The sequence below is a fragment of the Anolis sagrei genome, chromosome 1 (genome assembly GCF_037176765.1).
Source record: "Anolis sagrei isolate rAnoSag1 chromosome 1, rAnoSag1.mat, whole genome shotgun sequence".
NCBI classification, from domain to species: Eukaryota; Metazoa; Chordata; class Lepidosauria; order Squamata; family Dactyloidae; genus Anolis; species Anolis sagrei.
Window position 1 is genome coordinate 152,016,005 of NC_090021.1, and position 19,480 is coordinate 152,035,484.

Below are 19,480 nucleotides of genomic sequence, written 5' to 3' on the forward strand. Positions count from 1 at the left end.
AAAAAATGCAGCAATTAACTATATAAACTTTGTGGAATCATTGCTATGCTAAATTTAGCCAGCAAGAACTGCAAGTTTCTGTCCCTTGTGTCTTCCAAACATGAGCTGACCCATCTTCTATTTTTAGCTTTCTAAGTGAAACAAAATGAGACATTGAGTAGTAGACCAACGGAGCCAGCAGTTTTCCCAGAATGCTTCCTGCAGTGTAATAAATAGGTATTCTTGGTTTCTTTAGAAATAAGAAGGAAAGAGAGTCATTCACATGACCTATCCAGGGCAACCAAGATCATTCGGAAGCTATCACATCCTCTTTTCTCATTTTCCATACATTTTCTTTCCTGCCTCTTTTGAATCCTTTGAAAAAACTGCCTTTCAAGCATGTAATCAAATAAGCACCACTCACTGATGTTTTTGCCACGTCTAATATAATCCACCATGAAGAACATGGCCTGTCTGGTGCCATTCATTCGTTCTGTCTACGTGAATTTTATTGGATATTGACAGCATCCTAAACTCTCCTCCCAAACAAATTCTAGCTGCAATCCAACCTCTTGCAAGTATAATAGATAGCTTTACAAGAACCACACATTATCCATAGAAAAAGAGTACTGGTTAACTCAAATGCTATTTTATCACAATCTAGAGCTGGGGGTGGTGACGGCTGACAGGGAGCTCTGGCATACGCTGGGTGACTCATGCAGAGAAGGCACAAAGGTTTGCCTCCTTTAACCATGCATTCCTAATCTTCCTCTCACTCTGGTTTAAACGTTTTATTTTCACCTTTATACTTTTACTTCTTACCCATTTTGCTCGTCAACATTTTTAACAGGTGTTTATAAAAAAATTAACAATAAGCTTCAGCATATGTAATGCAGCCAAACTCTATACACCCCACTAATTTCACTGCTGGCAACACCCACACTTACCACCATTGCACAACTGGAGAAAAATATTGAGAAAAATATTTATCTTTATCTTAATTCAGCCATCCTGGAAGACCTATTTGAGGAATGGAATGGTGGGATTTAAATGTTTTAGTTAATAAAATAAATTTGTAAACCCATCAGTTTTACAATAATAATAATAATAATAATAACTTTATTTTTAACCCAACCATCTCCCCTACGTGGGGTTGCCTTTGAAGACTGTCCGGAAGCTTCAACTGGTCCAACGGACAGCAGCCAGATTGCTAACTGCAGCGGCTCTCAGGGAGCATACAACTCCCTTGTTGCGCCAGCACCACTGGCTGACAGTTCGCTACCGGGCACAATTCAAAGTGCTGGCTTTAGCGTATAAAGCCCTAAACGGTTCTGACCCAACTTACCTGTCCGAACGAATCTCCACTTATGAACCTGCAAAGACTTCAAGATCATCTGGAGAGGCCCTGCTCTTGGTCCTGCCATCATCACAAGTACAGTTTGGTGGGAACGAGAGACAGGGCCTTCTCAGTGGTGGCCCCTCGGCTATGGAATGCCCTTCCTAGGGAGATTAGATTGGCTTCCTCGCTCCTATCATTCTGGAAAAATCTTAAGAATCTTAAGACATGGCTATTTGAGCGGGCATTTGAAAATACCGAGTAACGGATATAATGATGGAATAACTATATGGCAGAACAGGACATTGTTTTAATGACTATCGATGGAAGTATGTTTCATTATAATGTTTGATTTTATTGTTGCTGATGTTTTTTATATTGTATATTGTAATTGTGTCCTTGGTGGCATTGAATTCTTGCCTTGTAAACTGTCTCGAGTCGCCGGAAGGCTGGGGGGGGGGGGGGGGAGTATAGAAATGTACTAAATAAATAAATAGGGGATTCGGGGCAGCTACAAGATTAAGAACTGTTAGTTCAAATAAGTAAAGTTGTTCAAATAAGTAAAGTGATCTGTTGAACCAATTGAGCAAAAGCTATGGGTGCTTCACTCTAGAGATCAAGTTACTCGGGATCATTTTTTAAAAGAAACTTTTGTTTGTGTTTCTGTTCTTCCTCCTTCATTAACCTGGACTATGTTTATTTCTCCTTCCAGAAAAGTCATTAAACATAGTCGAAACTTAATGAATTTGATCTTGATTCCTCCCCTCCCTTGAATTTCTCCCCCTCTCTGTGAGGGAGCCAAAGAAGCAAGCAGATGATATGGTACATGAAAATGAATTGGTTTTGTTTCTCTGAGCCTCTGATTTCATTGTATTGCAGATTGGCAGCTATCTGCAATGTAGAGGGTTTGTTAATGAAAATGCCTACATGGCTTGGCATGGCAAATTCCTGGGTCGCAGCCACAGCTGACAAGTAAAGTTCTGTTTCTGGAAGCTAAGGGTGTTTTCCCCCTGGATTTTACCAATTGTCCTTTCTCACTAGCATTACATGCTTGTCAAACTCTATTTCTCAGAGTCCGTCATGAATTTATATCAGTATTTCCTACTAGAGCCTCTCTCCTTTGAACCTAATCTAAATTCTGACATAAAAACATATTGTCGATCCATTATTGTTCCATTATGGAAGTGGCATTTGAAATAATTATTATTTTATTGGCTGATTTATGAGGGTAAAAGCAAAATATATTTAAAAATTCTCTTGGCAGAATAGTAAGCAAGACTTTTCTCACTCAAGGTTTTTATAATCCTTTTCCCATTTCACTATGAGTTAAATATGAAATATTCTGAGTTCCATTATTTCCCTTGACTTACCATTTCCCCCTTTTTCTAGGAAGAAAACTTCTCTTTAAATAAGAAAGGGCATATCAGATAAATGCTAATGCAGCACTAGGCAATATGACCTTTTTCTCCACCATGTTCTCAGTCCCTGTGACAGGACTGTAGCTATAACATAATGGGTTTGGCTAGAATGACCATAAAACATAATGGCCTTGTTTTTCTGAAATGCTGTGTCCACAAATGGCATGACTTTGGGAACCAAAATCTGTAGCAAATGAAAATGTTGGTGTAGGTTTATTGTGAGCATAAATTCAAACAAGACAAAACTGTGGAAAAGTATTTTTTTCTCAATTTTGCCATATTTTTCTTTAGGTCTAAATATCTGTATTCTGCTGTAACAGATGTATTGAGACTCTCCCCAAGCTGCCCTCAGGGGTGATTAGCAGTAATACTACTATGTCAACTTCTACCAAATCTTGTTAGCACCTCTACAGCCTTCTTTGGTACTTTATATTTTAAAGACATCTCAGTTACATATAATAACATTATAGTATAACAAAAGCAGGAAAACAAAACCACAAAAGCTGGAAAGATAACCACATTAGTTGTAAATTCTTATAAAAGCCAACCAAATGTGCCCATTTCTCCTTATCTTCAGTGCACCATTCTTTCAAATGTTGCAAGCATTGTCAGATATCTTCTCAATTGGATTACAGATGCAGAAGAATGATCTTTTTTGGAATGAACTATTCATCTTTTAGCAGTCAAAGGGACAGGAAAAATCAATTTTCATTGGCCATTCATTAATTTCCAAGAAATAGACAAATTATCCCTGAATATCACGGAATTGTACAAAACCCAATTCATTTGTGTGCTTATTGTGTTCTCAAAATGTAGCTACTCTGGAACAAATCCCAAACACATTAATTAAGGAAGTATTAGCATTCTTACATCTCCAATAATTTGCTGATTTAAGAAGCCCTGACTCCTACAAGAGCAGTTTCTACTATATAAGATGTACTTGGAGATCTATAGTCATGCTAAGTTATAGGTGTTAAAAACGATAGTCAATGATGAGTGAAAATGGGATATTTCAATTCTCAATTCCATTTCTTACTGTAAAACTCATACACACACACACACACATACATATATATATATATATATATATATATAGTTTCAATACTTGGTTGGTTTGAATTAATGTCTCCAATAGTAAAGAAATGTCCAATGCTCGTAAAAGCTCTGGGGTCAAATCTGGATTGTAACAAATGTTTTAGCTGTATTATCGAAGGCTTTCATGGCCGGAATCACTGGGTTGTTGTAGGTTTTTTTCGGGCTATATGGCCATGGTCTAGAGGCATTCTCTCCTGACGTTTCGCCTGCATCTATGACAAGCATCCTCAGAGGTAGTGAGGTCTGTTGGAACTAGGAAAAGGGGTTTATATATCTGTGGAATGACCAGGGTGAGAAAGGGCTCTTGTCTGCTGGAGCTAGGTGTGAATGTTTCAACTGACCACCTTGATTAGCATATAAAGGCCTGACAGTGCCTAGAGCAAACTTTTGTTGAGAGGTGATTAGCTGTCCTTGATGTATGGCAAGTGTTCTTGCCATACATCAAGGGAACCACTGACCGCATAGAGAAGCTGATGAGGAAACACAACATACAAACTATCTACAGACCCACCAAGAAAATCCCAAAAATGCTACATTCAGCAAAGGACAAGATGGATCCTCTCACTTCTGCAGGAGTCTACCGCATACCATGCAGCTGTGGACAAGTCTACATAGGGACCATCAAACGCAGCGCCCAAACACAAATCAAGGAACATGAAAGGCACTGCAGAATACTTCAACCAGAGAAATCAGCCATAGCAGAGCACCTGATGAACCAGCCTGGACACAGCATATTATTTGAGAACACAGAAATGCTGGACCACTCTCACAACCACCATGTCAGACTACACAGAGAAGCCATTGAAATACACAAGCATGTGGAAAATTTCAACAGAAAGGAGGAAACCATGAAAATGAACAAAATATGGCTACCAGTATTAAAAAACTTAAATAACAACAGCACAACAACAGAGAGGAAACAAACAAGGACATCTAATCACCTCTCAACAAAAGTTTGCTCTAGGCAATGTCAGGCCATTATATGCTAATCAAGGTGGTCAGTTGAAACATTCACACCTAGCTCCAGCAGACAAGAGTCCTTTGTCCCACCCTGGTCATTCCACAGATATATAAACCCTTTTTCCTAGTTCCAACAGACCTCACTATCTCTGAGGATGCTTGCCATAGATGCAGGTGAAACGTCATGAGAGAATGCCTCTAGACCATGGCCATATAGCCCGAAAAAACCTACAACAACCCAATGTTTTAGCTGTAGATAAAAATAAGCCCTCTATATTCATGGGATCTTCATCCACAGAATCAACCAACCACAGCTTGAAAATATTTGGGGAAAACAAATACAAAAAACAAACCTTTATTTTGCTGTGTGTCAAGAAGTGTACAATTATGTTTTACAGATCCACAGACTCTCACCAATGTTTCCTTAAGTTGTTCATGATTTTATATAAGAAACAGCATTTCCTCTGTAGATGTAGTTTGAAGTACTCTTGTAAAAAGTGAGATGGAAAAACACTTACCATCAACACCAAGCACTTATTTCAGGAAACAATCCCATTGTAGACTGATACTTTCCATCAAAATGGTTCTTTCCCAGTTGTCAAATCTGGATCGTCCCTTTACGTCAATGTGGCATCAGCATATAGATCAAATTGCAATTGATGAGACAATATTTCCCACACAGTTTTAACTGCTAAAATAATTGACACAACTCTGCTTTTAAAAAAATGCAAACAAAGGATATTATCACATGCAAGGGAAGGGGCAGGGGATGGGGAGGTTGGAAGAAACAAACAAAAATTAACCTTCTCCTTGTAGAATCTCTTTCTTTAGCTGCAAAGTGTTTGGTGAGGCACCAGCACTCTTTGAAAGAGAAAACTAAAGACCATATAAACTACAACTCCTAGGATTGCATAGCATTAATCTATAGCTGTTCAAGTGACGTCAAACTGTATTCATTCTACAGTGTAGATGGATTAATTGTTTTTACAGAGTTTTTGGGTTTCTCTGGCAAAGACTTCTGTTACCTTCCCAAACTACAACTCCTAGGATTCCATAGTATTGGGCCATAGCAGTTAACTGGGGCACTGCCACACAGCCCTATATCCCAGAATATCAAGGCAGTGTGGACTCAGATAACCCAGTTCAAAGCAGATATTATGGGATTGTCTGCCTTGATATTCTGGGATATAGGGCTGTGTGGAAGGGCCCTGGGTGTTAAACTGAATCCTGGAAGTTGTAGTTTGGCAAGAAACTATAATAATAATAATTGTTGTTGTTGTTGTTGTTATTGTTATTGTTATTATTATTATTATTTATACCCCGCCACCATCTCTCCAAAGGGGACTCGGGGCGGCTAACATGAGGCCAAGCCCAAAAAATACAGTACAACACAATACAATACAGAATGCAAAAACAAAACTTACACCAGAAAATAATTACAGTAGCAACACAAAAGAATAAAGCAAATTAACACAATATAAAAGTCAAACTGGAAGGGCAGGCCAGATGGACAAGATAAAATGATAATATGATAAAATACTCTGGCAGCGAACACTTAAAGACCTTGTGAAACTATAACTCCCAATGACAATAATAAAAGGTTTCCTTCTGATGCAAAAGTGAATTTTGTGGCTAATATGACATGAGATGATAGAGAATTTTAATCTGTACAATTTTTCATTTTGTTGCAGTCGATAGCATCTGCTGACATGGATTCAAATCAACTAGAGGCATTTTTGACGGCACAGAAAAAGAAACCAGGAGGCATCACGAGTGATCAAGCTGCAGCTATTGCAAAATTTTGGAGGAACCACAGAATGAAAATCCGAGACAACTTGATAAATCAAAGTAAATGGGAAAATACACTCAGAAACTTAAGCTGGAGAGTAGACTTCAAGTCTCAGTCAAGAAATATTGACCAATTAAGCAGTCCTGTAGTGATAGTCGAAATGGAACTTGGAAAAAGTGGACTGGTGAGTGATGTTTATTTTGCTTTATCGGTTTGGAAAATGTTACTTAAAGGTGGGGCTTGTAGAACATGTTGACCATTGTCCAACCTAGCAGATATGACTGAATTGAAAACACAAAAGAAAATGCAGAGCATTGTATCATTCCGCCATGCTATAAGTAGCAGGTTATTAATATAACTAGTGTTTCTCAAACTGTACTCCAGGTGTTTTGGACTTCAGCTCCCAGTTTACTAACTGTTAGGAACTGTGGGAGCGGAAGTCCAGAACATCTGGAAGAGCACAGTTTGAGAAACTCTGGTATTAAAAAAACTGTGAATTTTAGCCTTCTCCCAGGTGCTAAACTATAATTCATGTTTCCTAATCACCTAATTGGTCAGCCTGGCTGGATATGATGAAACTTCAGTCTTATGATATCTACAAAATCTGCTCCCCAGTTAAGAAGGTCTGGTTTGTTGTCAATGTTTCCTTGTTGATTGTCCAGGTGGAAAGCATTGAACAATTCAAGGGCTGTGTCTCAAATGCAGAGCAGATACAAGACCCAAAGGACAATGAATCCAATATTAATTCTCCTTCATTATGTCAAATGATTTGCCATGATTCAGTAATCTGTTTAAGTCATAGCCAACGCTCAACAAACCTGTCCTTCTCATCAATGGAGTGGTTAGCATTCCAAACCACTTTCCTAACCTCAGGTGGTAAAATATTGCTATGCCTTGTCCATATCTCAAAGCTTGAATGCAACTCAAAGCAAGAAGATATTTATTTATTTATTTATTTATTTATTTCTAGCACTTCTACCCCGCCCTTCTCAACCCCCGAGGGGGGACTCAGGGCGGCTTACAAAAGGCACAATTCGATGCCTACACAGTAATACACATACGTATAAAACAGCAATTAAAACAATTATAACAGTTAAAACCATCAATATATAACACAATCAATAAAACTAATCTCATGCTCAGCGTTGGTCATTCAGAGTTCCATAATTTCATTCCACTTTATCTTTTCTTGTCAATCGTCAAAGTCCTTTATTTATCTGCCAGATTGTCCCAATGCCTGGTCCCAAATCCATGTTTTCAGTTTTCTCCTAAAGGAAAGGAGGGATGTCGCTGATCTAGTTTCCTCGGGGAGTGAATTCCATAGGTGAGGGGCCACCACCGAGAAGGCCCTGCTCCTCGTCCCCGCCAATCTCACTTGTGATAGAGGCGGGGCCGAGAGCAGGGCCTCCCCAGAAAATCTTAGACTCCGAGGTGGGACGTAAAGGGAGATCCATTCGGACAGATACACTGGGCCAGAACCGTATAGGGTTTTGTAGGTCAAAACCAGCACTTTGAATTGTGCTCGGAATTGGATCAGCAGCCAGTGGAGCTGACGTAACAGGGGGATGGTATGCTCCCTGTATGACGCTCCTGTAAGTACTCTGGCTGCCTCCCACTGGACTAGTTGGAGTTTCCGAACAGTCTTCAAAGGCAACCCCACGTAGAGTGCGTTGCACTCTAATCGGGATGTAACAAGAGCGTGGACCACCGTGGCCAGATCCGACTTCTCAAGGTACGGGCGCAGCTGGCACACAAGTTTTAATTGTGCAAAAGCTCTCTCGTCCACCACCGAGACCTGGGATGCCAGGCTCAGTGATGAGTCCAGGATCACTCCCAAGCTGCGAACCTGCATCTTCACGGGGGTGGGGGGGTGTAACCCCATCTAACACAGGCTGTAACCCTATGCCCTGTTCAGCCTTATGACTGACCAGTAGGACCTCTGTCTTGTCTGGATTCAATATTTAATACTAGCATTCTTAAAGCTTAAAATGAAAACATGCTACAGGTCAGGAAAGTAGTAAACCCAAAAGGTTAGCAGCATGGCTATCAATTAATGTAAAGGAAGCTTTAGGAGGTATATAGATTTCCTCCAGAAAATGAAAGTCTTGCTCAATTGAGATAAATTTCAGTGAACAAATGAATTGCAAGGAGAACATGATCAATGCAAACAAAGGAGTGTAGAGCAAATAGCATAAAGAGAAACAATACATTATTATTTGAGTGTATCAGGTGTGGGAAGCCGTCCATAGAGATGGCTAGATCATTCGTTCATAATAAAATTAAAAGAGATCTAAAGGAGGAAAAGGAGATTGTGGATAAGTTGAATGAATACTTTGCATCTGCTGAAAATACAGGTGAACTACCCATTTTTTTGTTGTAGTGTGTCTTCATGTTGTTCAGTCCTACTAAAATATGTCACATATAGCCAAAATAAGCCTCTTTACTGGAGCACTGAAGAGCAGCCAGTGTAACACCCAAGGCCAGTTAGATGGATGTATGTCTCAGGTAAATTGGTGAATTGTGTTAAAAATAGAAAGTGTGGAGATGCTCTACAACCAGCAAGAGAAGACATAACAAGCCATACCTTATGAGGAATGGTGGAGGGAGTCGGGTCTGTTTAGCTTGGAGAAAAGAAGGCTGAGAGGTGGCCTGATAATCATGTTTAAATGTTTGAAAGGATGTCGCATTGAGAAGGGACCAGGATTGTTTTCCGCTTCTCTGGAGATACCAAGAGGCAGAGCAATGGATTCAAATTGCAAAAAAAAAGAGATTCCACCTAAATTTTAGGAAAGAACGTCTTGATGGTTAGAGTGGTTGGGCAATGGAATATGCCACCTTGGAGTGTGCCTTCTTCTCTTGAAGTTTTTAAGCAGAGGCTGGATGGTCATCTGTTGGGCTTGCTTTCAATGTGTTTTCCTGTGAGATGGGTTTGAACTGGATGTGGTCTTTTCCAACTGTTTGTTGTTGTTCATTCGTTCAGTCGTCTCCGACTCTTCGTGACCTCATGGACCAGCCCACGCCAGAGCTCCCTGTCGGCCGTTACCACCCCCAGCTCCCTCAAGGTCAGTCCAGTCACTTCAAGGATGCTATCCATCCATCTTGCCCTTGGTCGGCCCCTCTTCCTTTTGCCTTCCACTTTCCCCAGCATAATTGTCTTCTCCAGGCTTTCCTGTCTCCTCATGATGTGGCCAAAGTACTTCAACTTTGTCTCTAGTATCCTTCCCTCCAGTGAGCAGTCGGGCTTTATTTCCTGGAGGATGGACTGGTTGGATCTTCTCGCAGTCCAAGGCACTCTCAGAACTTTCCTCCAGCACCACAGCTCAAAAGCATCGATCTTCCTTCGCTCAGCCTTCCCTAAGGTCCAGCTCTCACATCCGTAGGTTACTACAGGGAATACCATGGCTTTGACTAGCCGGATCTTTGTTGCCAGTCTGATGTCTCTACTCTTTACTATTTTATCGAGACTGGACATTGCTCTCCTCCCAAGAAGTAAGCGTCTTCTGATTTCCTGGCCACAGTCTGCATCTGCAGTAATCTTTGCACCAACTGTATGATTCTATAATTCCAAGTGCTGACAAAAAGTAAACAAATCTTCATCATGTTTTTTCTACTGTTGATAACTTTGAAAACTGGCTGAGTTCCCCTCATTCTAAATTTAGTTTGTATGGAAGAAGTTATTGTTTGTATTAAACAATAAATAACAGTTATTGTTTTGATTAAATTCCACTCATCACACTGGAGCTGCGGATTTGTTTCATTAAATTTAGTAAACAAGTCCCTCAAACAAGCTACTTTTTTAATCAATCAAGTTGTCTTGTAAAGCGTTATATTTGTTTTCTAGGAATCTAGAATTGGGTCAAAGAATTTATAAAACATATCCAAACAGGCACCTTTGGATAGCCAACAAAATTCTGTATGAAGCACCAAATGACTTAATTCTTCATTGTTTTCTAGACAAAACTATCAAAACAATGTCATTCAGTGAATTGCTTCTGATATGGTTGGTTGCTTTAACGACAAAATGTAATCTATATAAATTAAAATGTAATGTTCGTTTGTGGTATTAACAGAACTCAAAAACCACTGGACGAGTGGACACCAAATTTGGACACAAGACACCTAACAACCCAATGTATGTCCTTCACTCAAAAAAATTGCTTTGGTCTTTTGGGAGTTGTAGTTGCTGGGATTTATAGTTCACCTACAATCAAAGAACATTCTGAACCCCACCAACGATGGAATTGAACCAAACTAGGCACACAGTTCTCCCATGACCAACAGAAAATACTGGAAGGGTTTGGTGGGCAGTGTCCTTGGTTTTGGAGTTGTAGTTCACCTACATCCAGAGATCACTGTGGACTCAAACAATGATGGATCTTGACCAAACTCTACACGGATACTCAATATGCCCAAATATGAACACTGATGGAGTTTGGGGAAAATAGAATCTTGACATTTGGGAGTTGTAGTTGCTGGGATTTATAGTTCACTTACAATCACAGAGCATTCTGAACCCCACCAATAATAGAATTGGGCCACAGAACCCCTATGTGGGCCGCAGCAACGTGTGGCAGAGGACAGCTAGTAATCTATATAGACATTCACTCAGATTTTTGGCAACTGAATGTTGGCTATGACACAGTATACATGTACAATGTACACATACAGTACTATATATATATATATATATATATATATATATATATATATATATATGCAGAAATACCGCTGTAGCAGCCTGTCATCACTTGAGAACCATCAGTGGAAACTAACAAGATATTACCCTGAGGGATTTCTTTTTGCTTTAAAAAAACTATTCTAGTGCATAAAATAGTATCAGTTTGCACATTTTTAGCAAATAATAATTCTTGGCAACTTTTCTTCTTTTATGAATTGCATGCTAAAATATGGCTTCATTTCCTGGTAAAGTTGACTCATCAAGCTACAAAGAGAACTGGGCTGTTTTTAAATACTCACATAATGAGTCTTCAACATCTTGAGCCATTTCATCAATTCTTCTTGGCATTGTACTGTTGCTCAAAGAAATTTTCTTGGTAATGTCTACTGGCATGCATAGTATAGTGTGTATTACCTCAGTTATAGCCAGTTGAATTCGTTCTTCCCAAATAATTTCCAGTTATCTGAATTACCAATCTGTGTATTGTACCAACTGAATGTTGTAAGAAGTATGCAATCTATCATCATCTTGTTTGAATACTTCAAAAAAGAGTTTTGCCAGTGCCGGCTGTCTCAAGAAACTTCCTAAAGGGCTTGACTATAAAACAATTCTCATTTTCCTTATTGGTTTGAACTTTTGTGAAATTGTGTTGTAGTCTTGAAGACTTTATTTGATTAAACTTTTTGGCAAATCAGGTACATCAGTAATGTATTGTTTGTAGGCTGCTGCACAAAAGGCAACATCAGCACTGAAATGCAACACCACCTGAGCTCTGCAAGCACAGCATTTTGTCAAATGAAGCAGAGAGTGTTTGAGAATCAGGACATTTGTAGAGATACCAAGATGCACGTTTATAAAGTTATCATCCTTCTAACTCTTCTAACTGTAAAACATGGGCCATCTACAAATATCACACTTGACTTCTGAAATAATTCTATCAGTGTTGCCTTTGAAAAATCCTGCAAATCTCTTGGCAAGACAGACAGACAAATGTCAGCATTCTGGAAGAAGCCAAGACCATCAGCATTGAAGCAGTGATCCTCCGCTGGACTAACCACGTTATCCAAATGCCGGATTGCTGTTTCCCAAAGCAGTTACTAAGCCTAGGAACGGAAAATGGAATGTTGATTGACAGCAAAAGAAATTTAAAGATAGGCTTAAGGGTAATCTAAAAAATGTAGAATAAATACCAAGAACTGGGAAGCTCTGGCCTAAGTGGAGGTCAGCTGTTACCAACAGTGCTATGGATTTTAAAGAGACACAAATAGAGGGTGAAAGGAGAAAGTGTGGCGAGAGGAAGAAGATACCTCAAGCCAACCCTTGTCGGGATCACGTTGTCAGTGATACACTGAGAAAGACCACGTGGATCCAGAATAGGTCTCCACAATCACTTACTGGCGGTCAGCTGTTACCAACAGTACTGTGGACTTTAAAGAGACACAAATAGAGGGTGAAAGAAAATGTGCCAAGAGGAAGAAGATACCTCAAGCCAACCCTTGTCGGGAGCACGTTGTCAGTGATACACTGAGAAAGATCACGTGGATCCAGAATAGGTCTCCACAATCACTTACTGGAGGTCAGCTGTTACCAACAGTGCTGTGGATTTTAAAGAGACACAAATAGAGGGTGAAAGGAGAAAATGTGCCAAGAGGAAGAAGATACCTCAAGCCAACGCTTGTCGGGAGCACATTGTCAGTGATACACTGAGAAAGATCACGTGGATCCAGAATAGGTCTCCACAATCACTTACTGGAGGTCAGCTGTTACCAACAGTGCTGTGGATTTTAAAGAGACACAAATAGAGGGTGAAAGGATAAAATGTGCCAAGAGGAAGAAAATACCTCAAGCCAACCCCTTGTCGGGACCACGTTGTCAGTGATACACCGAGAAAGACCACGTGGATCCAGAATAGGTCTCCGCAATCACTTACGGGCCCACCTCAAGATTCTACCCTTGGAAGACAATAATCCTTTTTTTAAAAAAGAGTAGTCATGTTTTCTCATTTCCTGCAACTTTAACCCTTGTCTGTTAGAATCTCACATTCGTAAAAAGAGTTTCTCACATACAGTCTAGTCAATTGGTAGAAAAAGCTACACTAATTAAAACTACACAGCCTCTTTTCTAAATATTATTAGAAACTGATCACCCTAGTGATTAGGATAAATGTAATCACTTGAGCTTTGTTCACCTTGGAAATAAATGTATTAAGGGGAACAGTTATGTAACCGGATAACACTAAATGTGAACAACAACAACCAAAAAGAGAGCAAAGTTCACAGGAGCTCAGAAAGAAGTGGAACGAAATTGCTTTACTCTAGCTAATGTTATTTAAATACTATATCAGAACTTGGTTTTTCTCCCATATGTTTCAACACTGAAAAATGAAAATATATTGTAACAGCATAGCTTTCTATTACCTTTTACCTTTATGGAGCTTCTTTTTGGGACACTTCCCATTAACTAGATAAGACCATCTATATCCAGTGGAGCTGAGAAGTGCTGAATGTTGGAGATAGATAAGATGCAAAATGCATGCCTCAGTTAACAAAGCCTTTGATAGTGAAACTCCTTTTCTGCATATGATGTTCACATCCTCCCAACCCCATTTGTCTCCTTTAAGTAGAAAGTTTTTTAACAGAACCAGCATTGGATGGACTGGTAAGGGAAGGCTGGAGGAACAGATTTTCAGTGTGGGCTGCAACAGGATAGCTAGGACAAATTATTCAAAAAAACCTTGAGCATGAAAAAAATAGTATTCTGCTGAAGTTGATCCTACTATTGCTGTATGTCCTTGTGTACAACAGCCAAAATAATCAGCAACTGCTTCTATAATCCCTCACTAACCTTGCATAAACAGAAAAAGTGAGAGCAGATGCCTCACCAGCTATCCCCAGTACAATAAAAAATCACAAAGATTTTGACACCAAAATAAAAGTCGAAGCTGATGAAAAAAAATGGCAGTTCTAGATTTAATTTTCAAGAAGCCATCAGATGGTCTCTGGAAATTAAAAATGTTTTTGTTTACATGTGTAAGACTTACTTGAACTAGTTGTTTCATTTCATGTGTGCAGATTATTAGTTTTGAATAATGTTGAACTTGGTTCTTGTGGGTTTTTTCGGGCTATGGAGCCATGTTCTAGAGGCATTTCTCCTGACGTTTCGCCTGCATCTATGGCAAGCATCCTCAGAGGTTGTGAGGATTGTGACCTCACAACCTCTGAGGATGCTTGCCATAGATGCAGGCGAAACGTCAGGAGAAATGCCTCTAGAACATGGCTCTATAGCCCGAAAAAACCCACAAGAACCTAGTGATTCCAGCCATGAAAGCCTTCGACAATACAATGTTGAACTTGTCTTTCGTTTTGTGGACCTATCCTTACCCTTGCCGTGTTATTTCTGCCTCTGGTGTCATGGATAAATATGATGTTTGGTATGAATGAAATTGTATGAAAGGATTATAAATGGGGCCTGATTGGGCTAAAGATACAGTTCTAAAATATTGAGGCCTGGAAAACAATTACACTGTTAAACATTGCTGACTTGATTAACTTTTGGTGGAAAACAACATGTTTACATAGACAATGCTCATTTCAGTTAAGGAAACCAATTATCTGTTAGGAAGAAAAGTCAGGACCTACCAGGATGTTTCAGGCTGGAAAACAACGTGTCACTCATTTACAGCTTTTTCAACATTTTGGAACAGCATCAGTAAGAAAGTTGCTATATAAGAAACACTCTAATATTTCAAAATTGTGCCAGATAGCTGGTCTAGTCACCAGCCATGCTCTGCTCCATGGGAAGGACAGGAGTGAGGTACTGCAGGGCAATAGATCCTCTTGGGAAGCAGAAGTCTGATCGTCTGGCTCCTCAGGTTGGAAAGGAAGGAATACATTTTGGGAAAGTATTGGAGGTATTAGAAAAGTGGCAGATTTGCAGGGAAGCCAGTACAGGTGTTCTTCTCCAGGAGACAGAGGAGGAATGGTGATGTATTCATGTGAAGGGTGAATGTGTATGTGTATTGTGAATGCTGAGTAGATGTGGACTTTCCTTTGTTTGTTTGTTTGTTAACCAATATAGTTTAGATAATCTGTGCTTACCTTCTTTCTCTGTGTAAAAGTTGTTCTGATATACTTTCTCACTGAAAATGCAATAAAAAGAACCTTTGTTTTAAAAGTATTCATGACACTGGTACAAAATGTTCTGTTAAAGCAATAACCCCTAGGAACACATCTACCTTTTAACTAACTAGTATACTTGTATTATTTTATACATGTATTGTCAAAGGCTTTCATGGCTGGAATCACTAGGTTCTTGTAGGTTTTTTCGGGCTATAGGCCATGTTCTAGAGGTATTTCTCCTGACGTTTCGCCTGCATCTATGGCAAGCATCCTCAGAGGTAGTGAGGTCGAACCACGGTTCCCAGGCTTCCACAGCACTGAGCTAGGGCAGCTCAAGCGGGGTCAAGAGTGAGTGAACTCCCCAACGTAGTCAAGTGCCGCATTATGCAGTTATAACTAGTTCACTCACTCTTGACCCCGCTTGAGCTGCCCTAGCTCAGTGCTGTGGAAGCCTGGGAACCGTGGTTCGACCTCACTACCTCTGAGGATGCTTGCCATAGATGCAGGCGAAACGTCAGGAGAAATACCTCTAGAACATGGCCCTATAGCCCGAAAAAACCTACAAGAACCTATTTTATACATGATTTAGGCACAGGAATGAATTGCAAGTCAAAGTTGTGAAAGTCAATGGGTACCATTTTCTCCTTCTCTATGATATCATTTTTCTTTCTTACGCTGGATCTGCATTGCCATATAATCCAGTTTCTTGATTAACTGCATTGAACTGGATTATATGGGACTGTAGACTCATAGAATCCAGTTCAATGCAGTTAATCTGCATTCTGAAACTGGATTATATGGCAGTGTAGATCCAGTCAGGTGTCGTCTTTTCCTTATCCAACATCCCAGTTCTGTTCAATTTGTCCCTTCCATCCTTCAGGATTTCTCCTTTTTCATATTTTATCAGTGTCATCCTCCTTCCCAAAGATTTCAGCAGTATTCTGAAACTAAAAGGGCTGTGTATTTTCCCCAAGGTTCTGTTCTGTACCTTTAAAACAGATAATCAGATCCTAGCATGGCAGAATTTAATGTTATCTATTTTATGTTTGCTACAACGGTTGAACTCACCCGCCGACCTCCAATTACATAATGATATAAATTTGCTTCCACCAATCTAAATGTATTGGTCTATGACCACACCATTCACTCTTCTCTGGCCCACTGACCACCAGAGTCAGTTCATAGAGCCACTCAAAAATGGAGGGAAACTCTGACTTCTTTAGCTTGGATCAGGCCTTTTCTCCCAGGGTATAGAAAATTTCCTACACACTTGCCTGGCAAGGTAGGCCCATTCCGTTACATTTGCCTTACTAGCAGAAAGATTCAGAATTCCGGCTGTAGACCCAGAATTTCTATGAAGGGAGGAATACACAAACTGGTGATCCCCACCTCATCTCCAGAATAAGAGTGGACAATATATTGTCGAAGGCTTTCATGGCTGGAATCACTCAGTTCTTGTGGGTTTTTTCGGGCTATATGGTCATGTTCTAGAGACATTTCTCCTGACGTTTCGCCTGCATCTATGGCAAGCATCCTCAGAGGTGAGGTCTGCTGGAACTGGGGAAAAAAGGGGTTTATATATCTGTGTTCCAAGACACACAGAAATTGGAAAAACTCACAGATATATAAACCCCCTTTTTTCCCCAGTTCCAGCAGACCTCACCTCTGAGGATGCTTGCCATAGATGCAGGCGAAACGTCAGGAGAAATGGCTCTAGAACATGGCCATATAGCCCGAAAAAACCCACAAGAACTGAGTAAGAGTGGACAGTTTACCAGTCATTTTCTTGACGTTTTGTATTTCTGTCCCACAAAAAGGGGTGGGGGGTAAAGCAGGTGGAATCATCTCCTTTGTGTGGAATTTCATAGGGTTCCATCTTTAAAGAAGACAGAGAAATTTATCTCCCTCATCACACAGAATCGCCTCCTCCCCTTTCTAGCTCAACCTTTGCAAGGATACGAGCACACTTCCATGGAATCGTCTACCCTTAAGCCCCTTACACTAAAGGAGACAGGAATCCTTTCCTTTTGAGATACCACTTTCAATGGGATCGTGTCCCCTTAAATGCCTACTCTAAAAAAAAAAAAGGCACCATTTTTAAAACACTTCTTCCAATGGGTCACACATCATCTTTAAACTACTAATGGAAGAGAAGGAGCATTAGCAGACCACCCACATGAACACTCACACTGAAATGTCACAAAGTAGCCAGACAAATGCACCACTTCCCATCATAAGGCAAAAAATTACCAGTTTTTATGTGTTTCTATGCACAACAAAAGGATTGGAAGCTATTTCTGCATGTCTTTGACATCCTTCCATTTCTACATCAGAATAATAATAATCATCATCATCATCATCATCTTTAGGTTCTTGTGGGTTTTTTCGGGCTATAGGACCATGTTCTAGAGGCATTTCTCCTGACATTTCACCTGCATCTATGGCAAGCATCCTCAGAGGTAAGTCATCCAACTGTCCATTCTACCTCTGAGGATGCTTGCCATAGATGCAGGTGAAATGTCAGGAGAAATGCCTCTAGAACATGGCCCTATAGCCCGAAAAAACCCACAAGAACCTAGTGATTCCAGCCATGAAAGCCTTCGACAATACAGCATCATCTTTATTTATAACCCACCACCATCTCCCCAAAGGGGACTCAGGGCGACTAATATGAGGCCAAGCCCAAAAATAATACAGCATAATTAGTCACAAAGCAACAAAATACATCACAACAAAATATATAAAATAAACAAAACAAAATGAACAGTGCAAAATAACATAATAAAAATCAAACACAAAGGGTGGGCCAGATGCATGAGAGAAAATGTCAAAACGTCAAAACCCTGGGTGAGATAGAAATAAAAAAAGTATATTTATATTTGTAAGGGAGGGGCCCAAGAAGGAGGAGCAATGGGGTCAGGCCTTTATTAAGGACAGGGGAGGGTGCATCATGAGGACAGCTGTAGATGGAAACAAACAAATGGGGTTATATGGTCACTCTCCAAAGGCACATTAGAAAACCCAAGTTTTTAGGTCTTTCTTAAAAACTGCTAGGGTATGGGGCATGCCTAATCTCACCAGGTAGCAGGTACATGCTGCAGAGACTAACTTCCATGAGCAACCACCGGAAGAAGTCCTACATCTTTTGATGGGTTCCATGGAAGTCTGTTTTTGAAGTGTGTAGAAATGGAGGAAAACTTCCATGTGATGTCTAAAAAGAATGAAAAGATGAAAGGTTAGCTCAGCCTGCAAACATACTATGTTGATTGAACTAAAGAGGGAGATTGAATAACTCTATAAATAGCAGTGTCATAAAAGATTCCAAACAAACAAAATTTATTACCTTATGTTTAGGAGCAAGCCGTGATCAACTGACATTTCTGACTTTAGGTGAAAGAACAAAACAAGACGGATGCAAATGTTCAAATCCAGTAGCACGTCTTTTCAAATATAACTCCTATCTTGGAGCGTTTGTGATTGATTCCTACTTTTCTGTCTCATATGGGAATATATTACATTTAATTAGTGAGAGGTTTGCTGTCACATAACAGAATTTGCACTAATATGAAGAATACTTTTAACATTGTTCCCTCTATGAAGGATTTGAGCCCCTTTTGCCTATATCTTCAGTGTTCTATAGAACAGTTGGTTCTTATCTTCATTTATTATGTTGATTAATCTTTTAAATGGGAGCTGTCCCTTGAAAATATTAATAGTGGTACTATCTGATGAAAAAGCTATTAATTATTAACCAGTTGCTATTAGTTACTGGTGCTTAACTATTGTTTCATTATTATCTTCTTCTGAAGTTAATATTAGACCAAGAATAGAAAACCTTTGGCCTTCTGAATGTCGCAGACTGAGAAGTCTCACTATTCACAACCTTTGAACATGATCCCTGTGACTGATCAAAGTTGCAGTCCACCAACATTTGGAAGACCACTCTTTCTCCAGCTCTGTTTTAGATGCATTCTTCTAATAGATTTAGTTCAATTAGTTTCCCAAATATTTATATTTAAGAATACAATTTATAGCTGTCTCTTTAACAAGAAAGAATATTAATAAATTTCTCATAGAAGATGTGGTTCAACTATCTTTTTAGCAATT

General features: G+C 39.7%; 1 protein-coding gene across 1 annotated transcript in view; it reads left to right on the forward strand.

Annotated features, from left to right (window-relative positions):
* The window catches only part of COMMD1 (copper metabolism domain containing 1), a 105,912-nt gene that overhangs the window by 14,219 nt on the left and 72,213 nt on the right, over positions 1 to 19,480 (forward strand). The window contains exon 2 of the mRNA XM_067469497.1: positions 6,480 to 6,761. Coding sequence (XP_067325598.1) covers positions 6,480 to 6,761 — 282 coding nt within the window. The remainder of the gene's footprint in view (positions 1 to 6,479; positions 6,762 to 19,480) is intronic.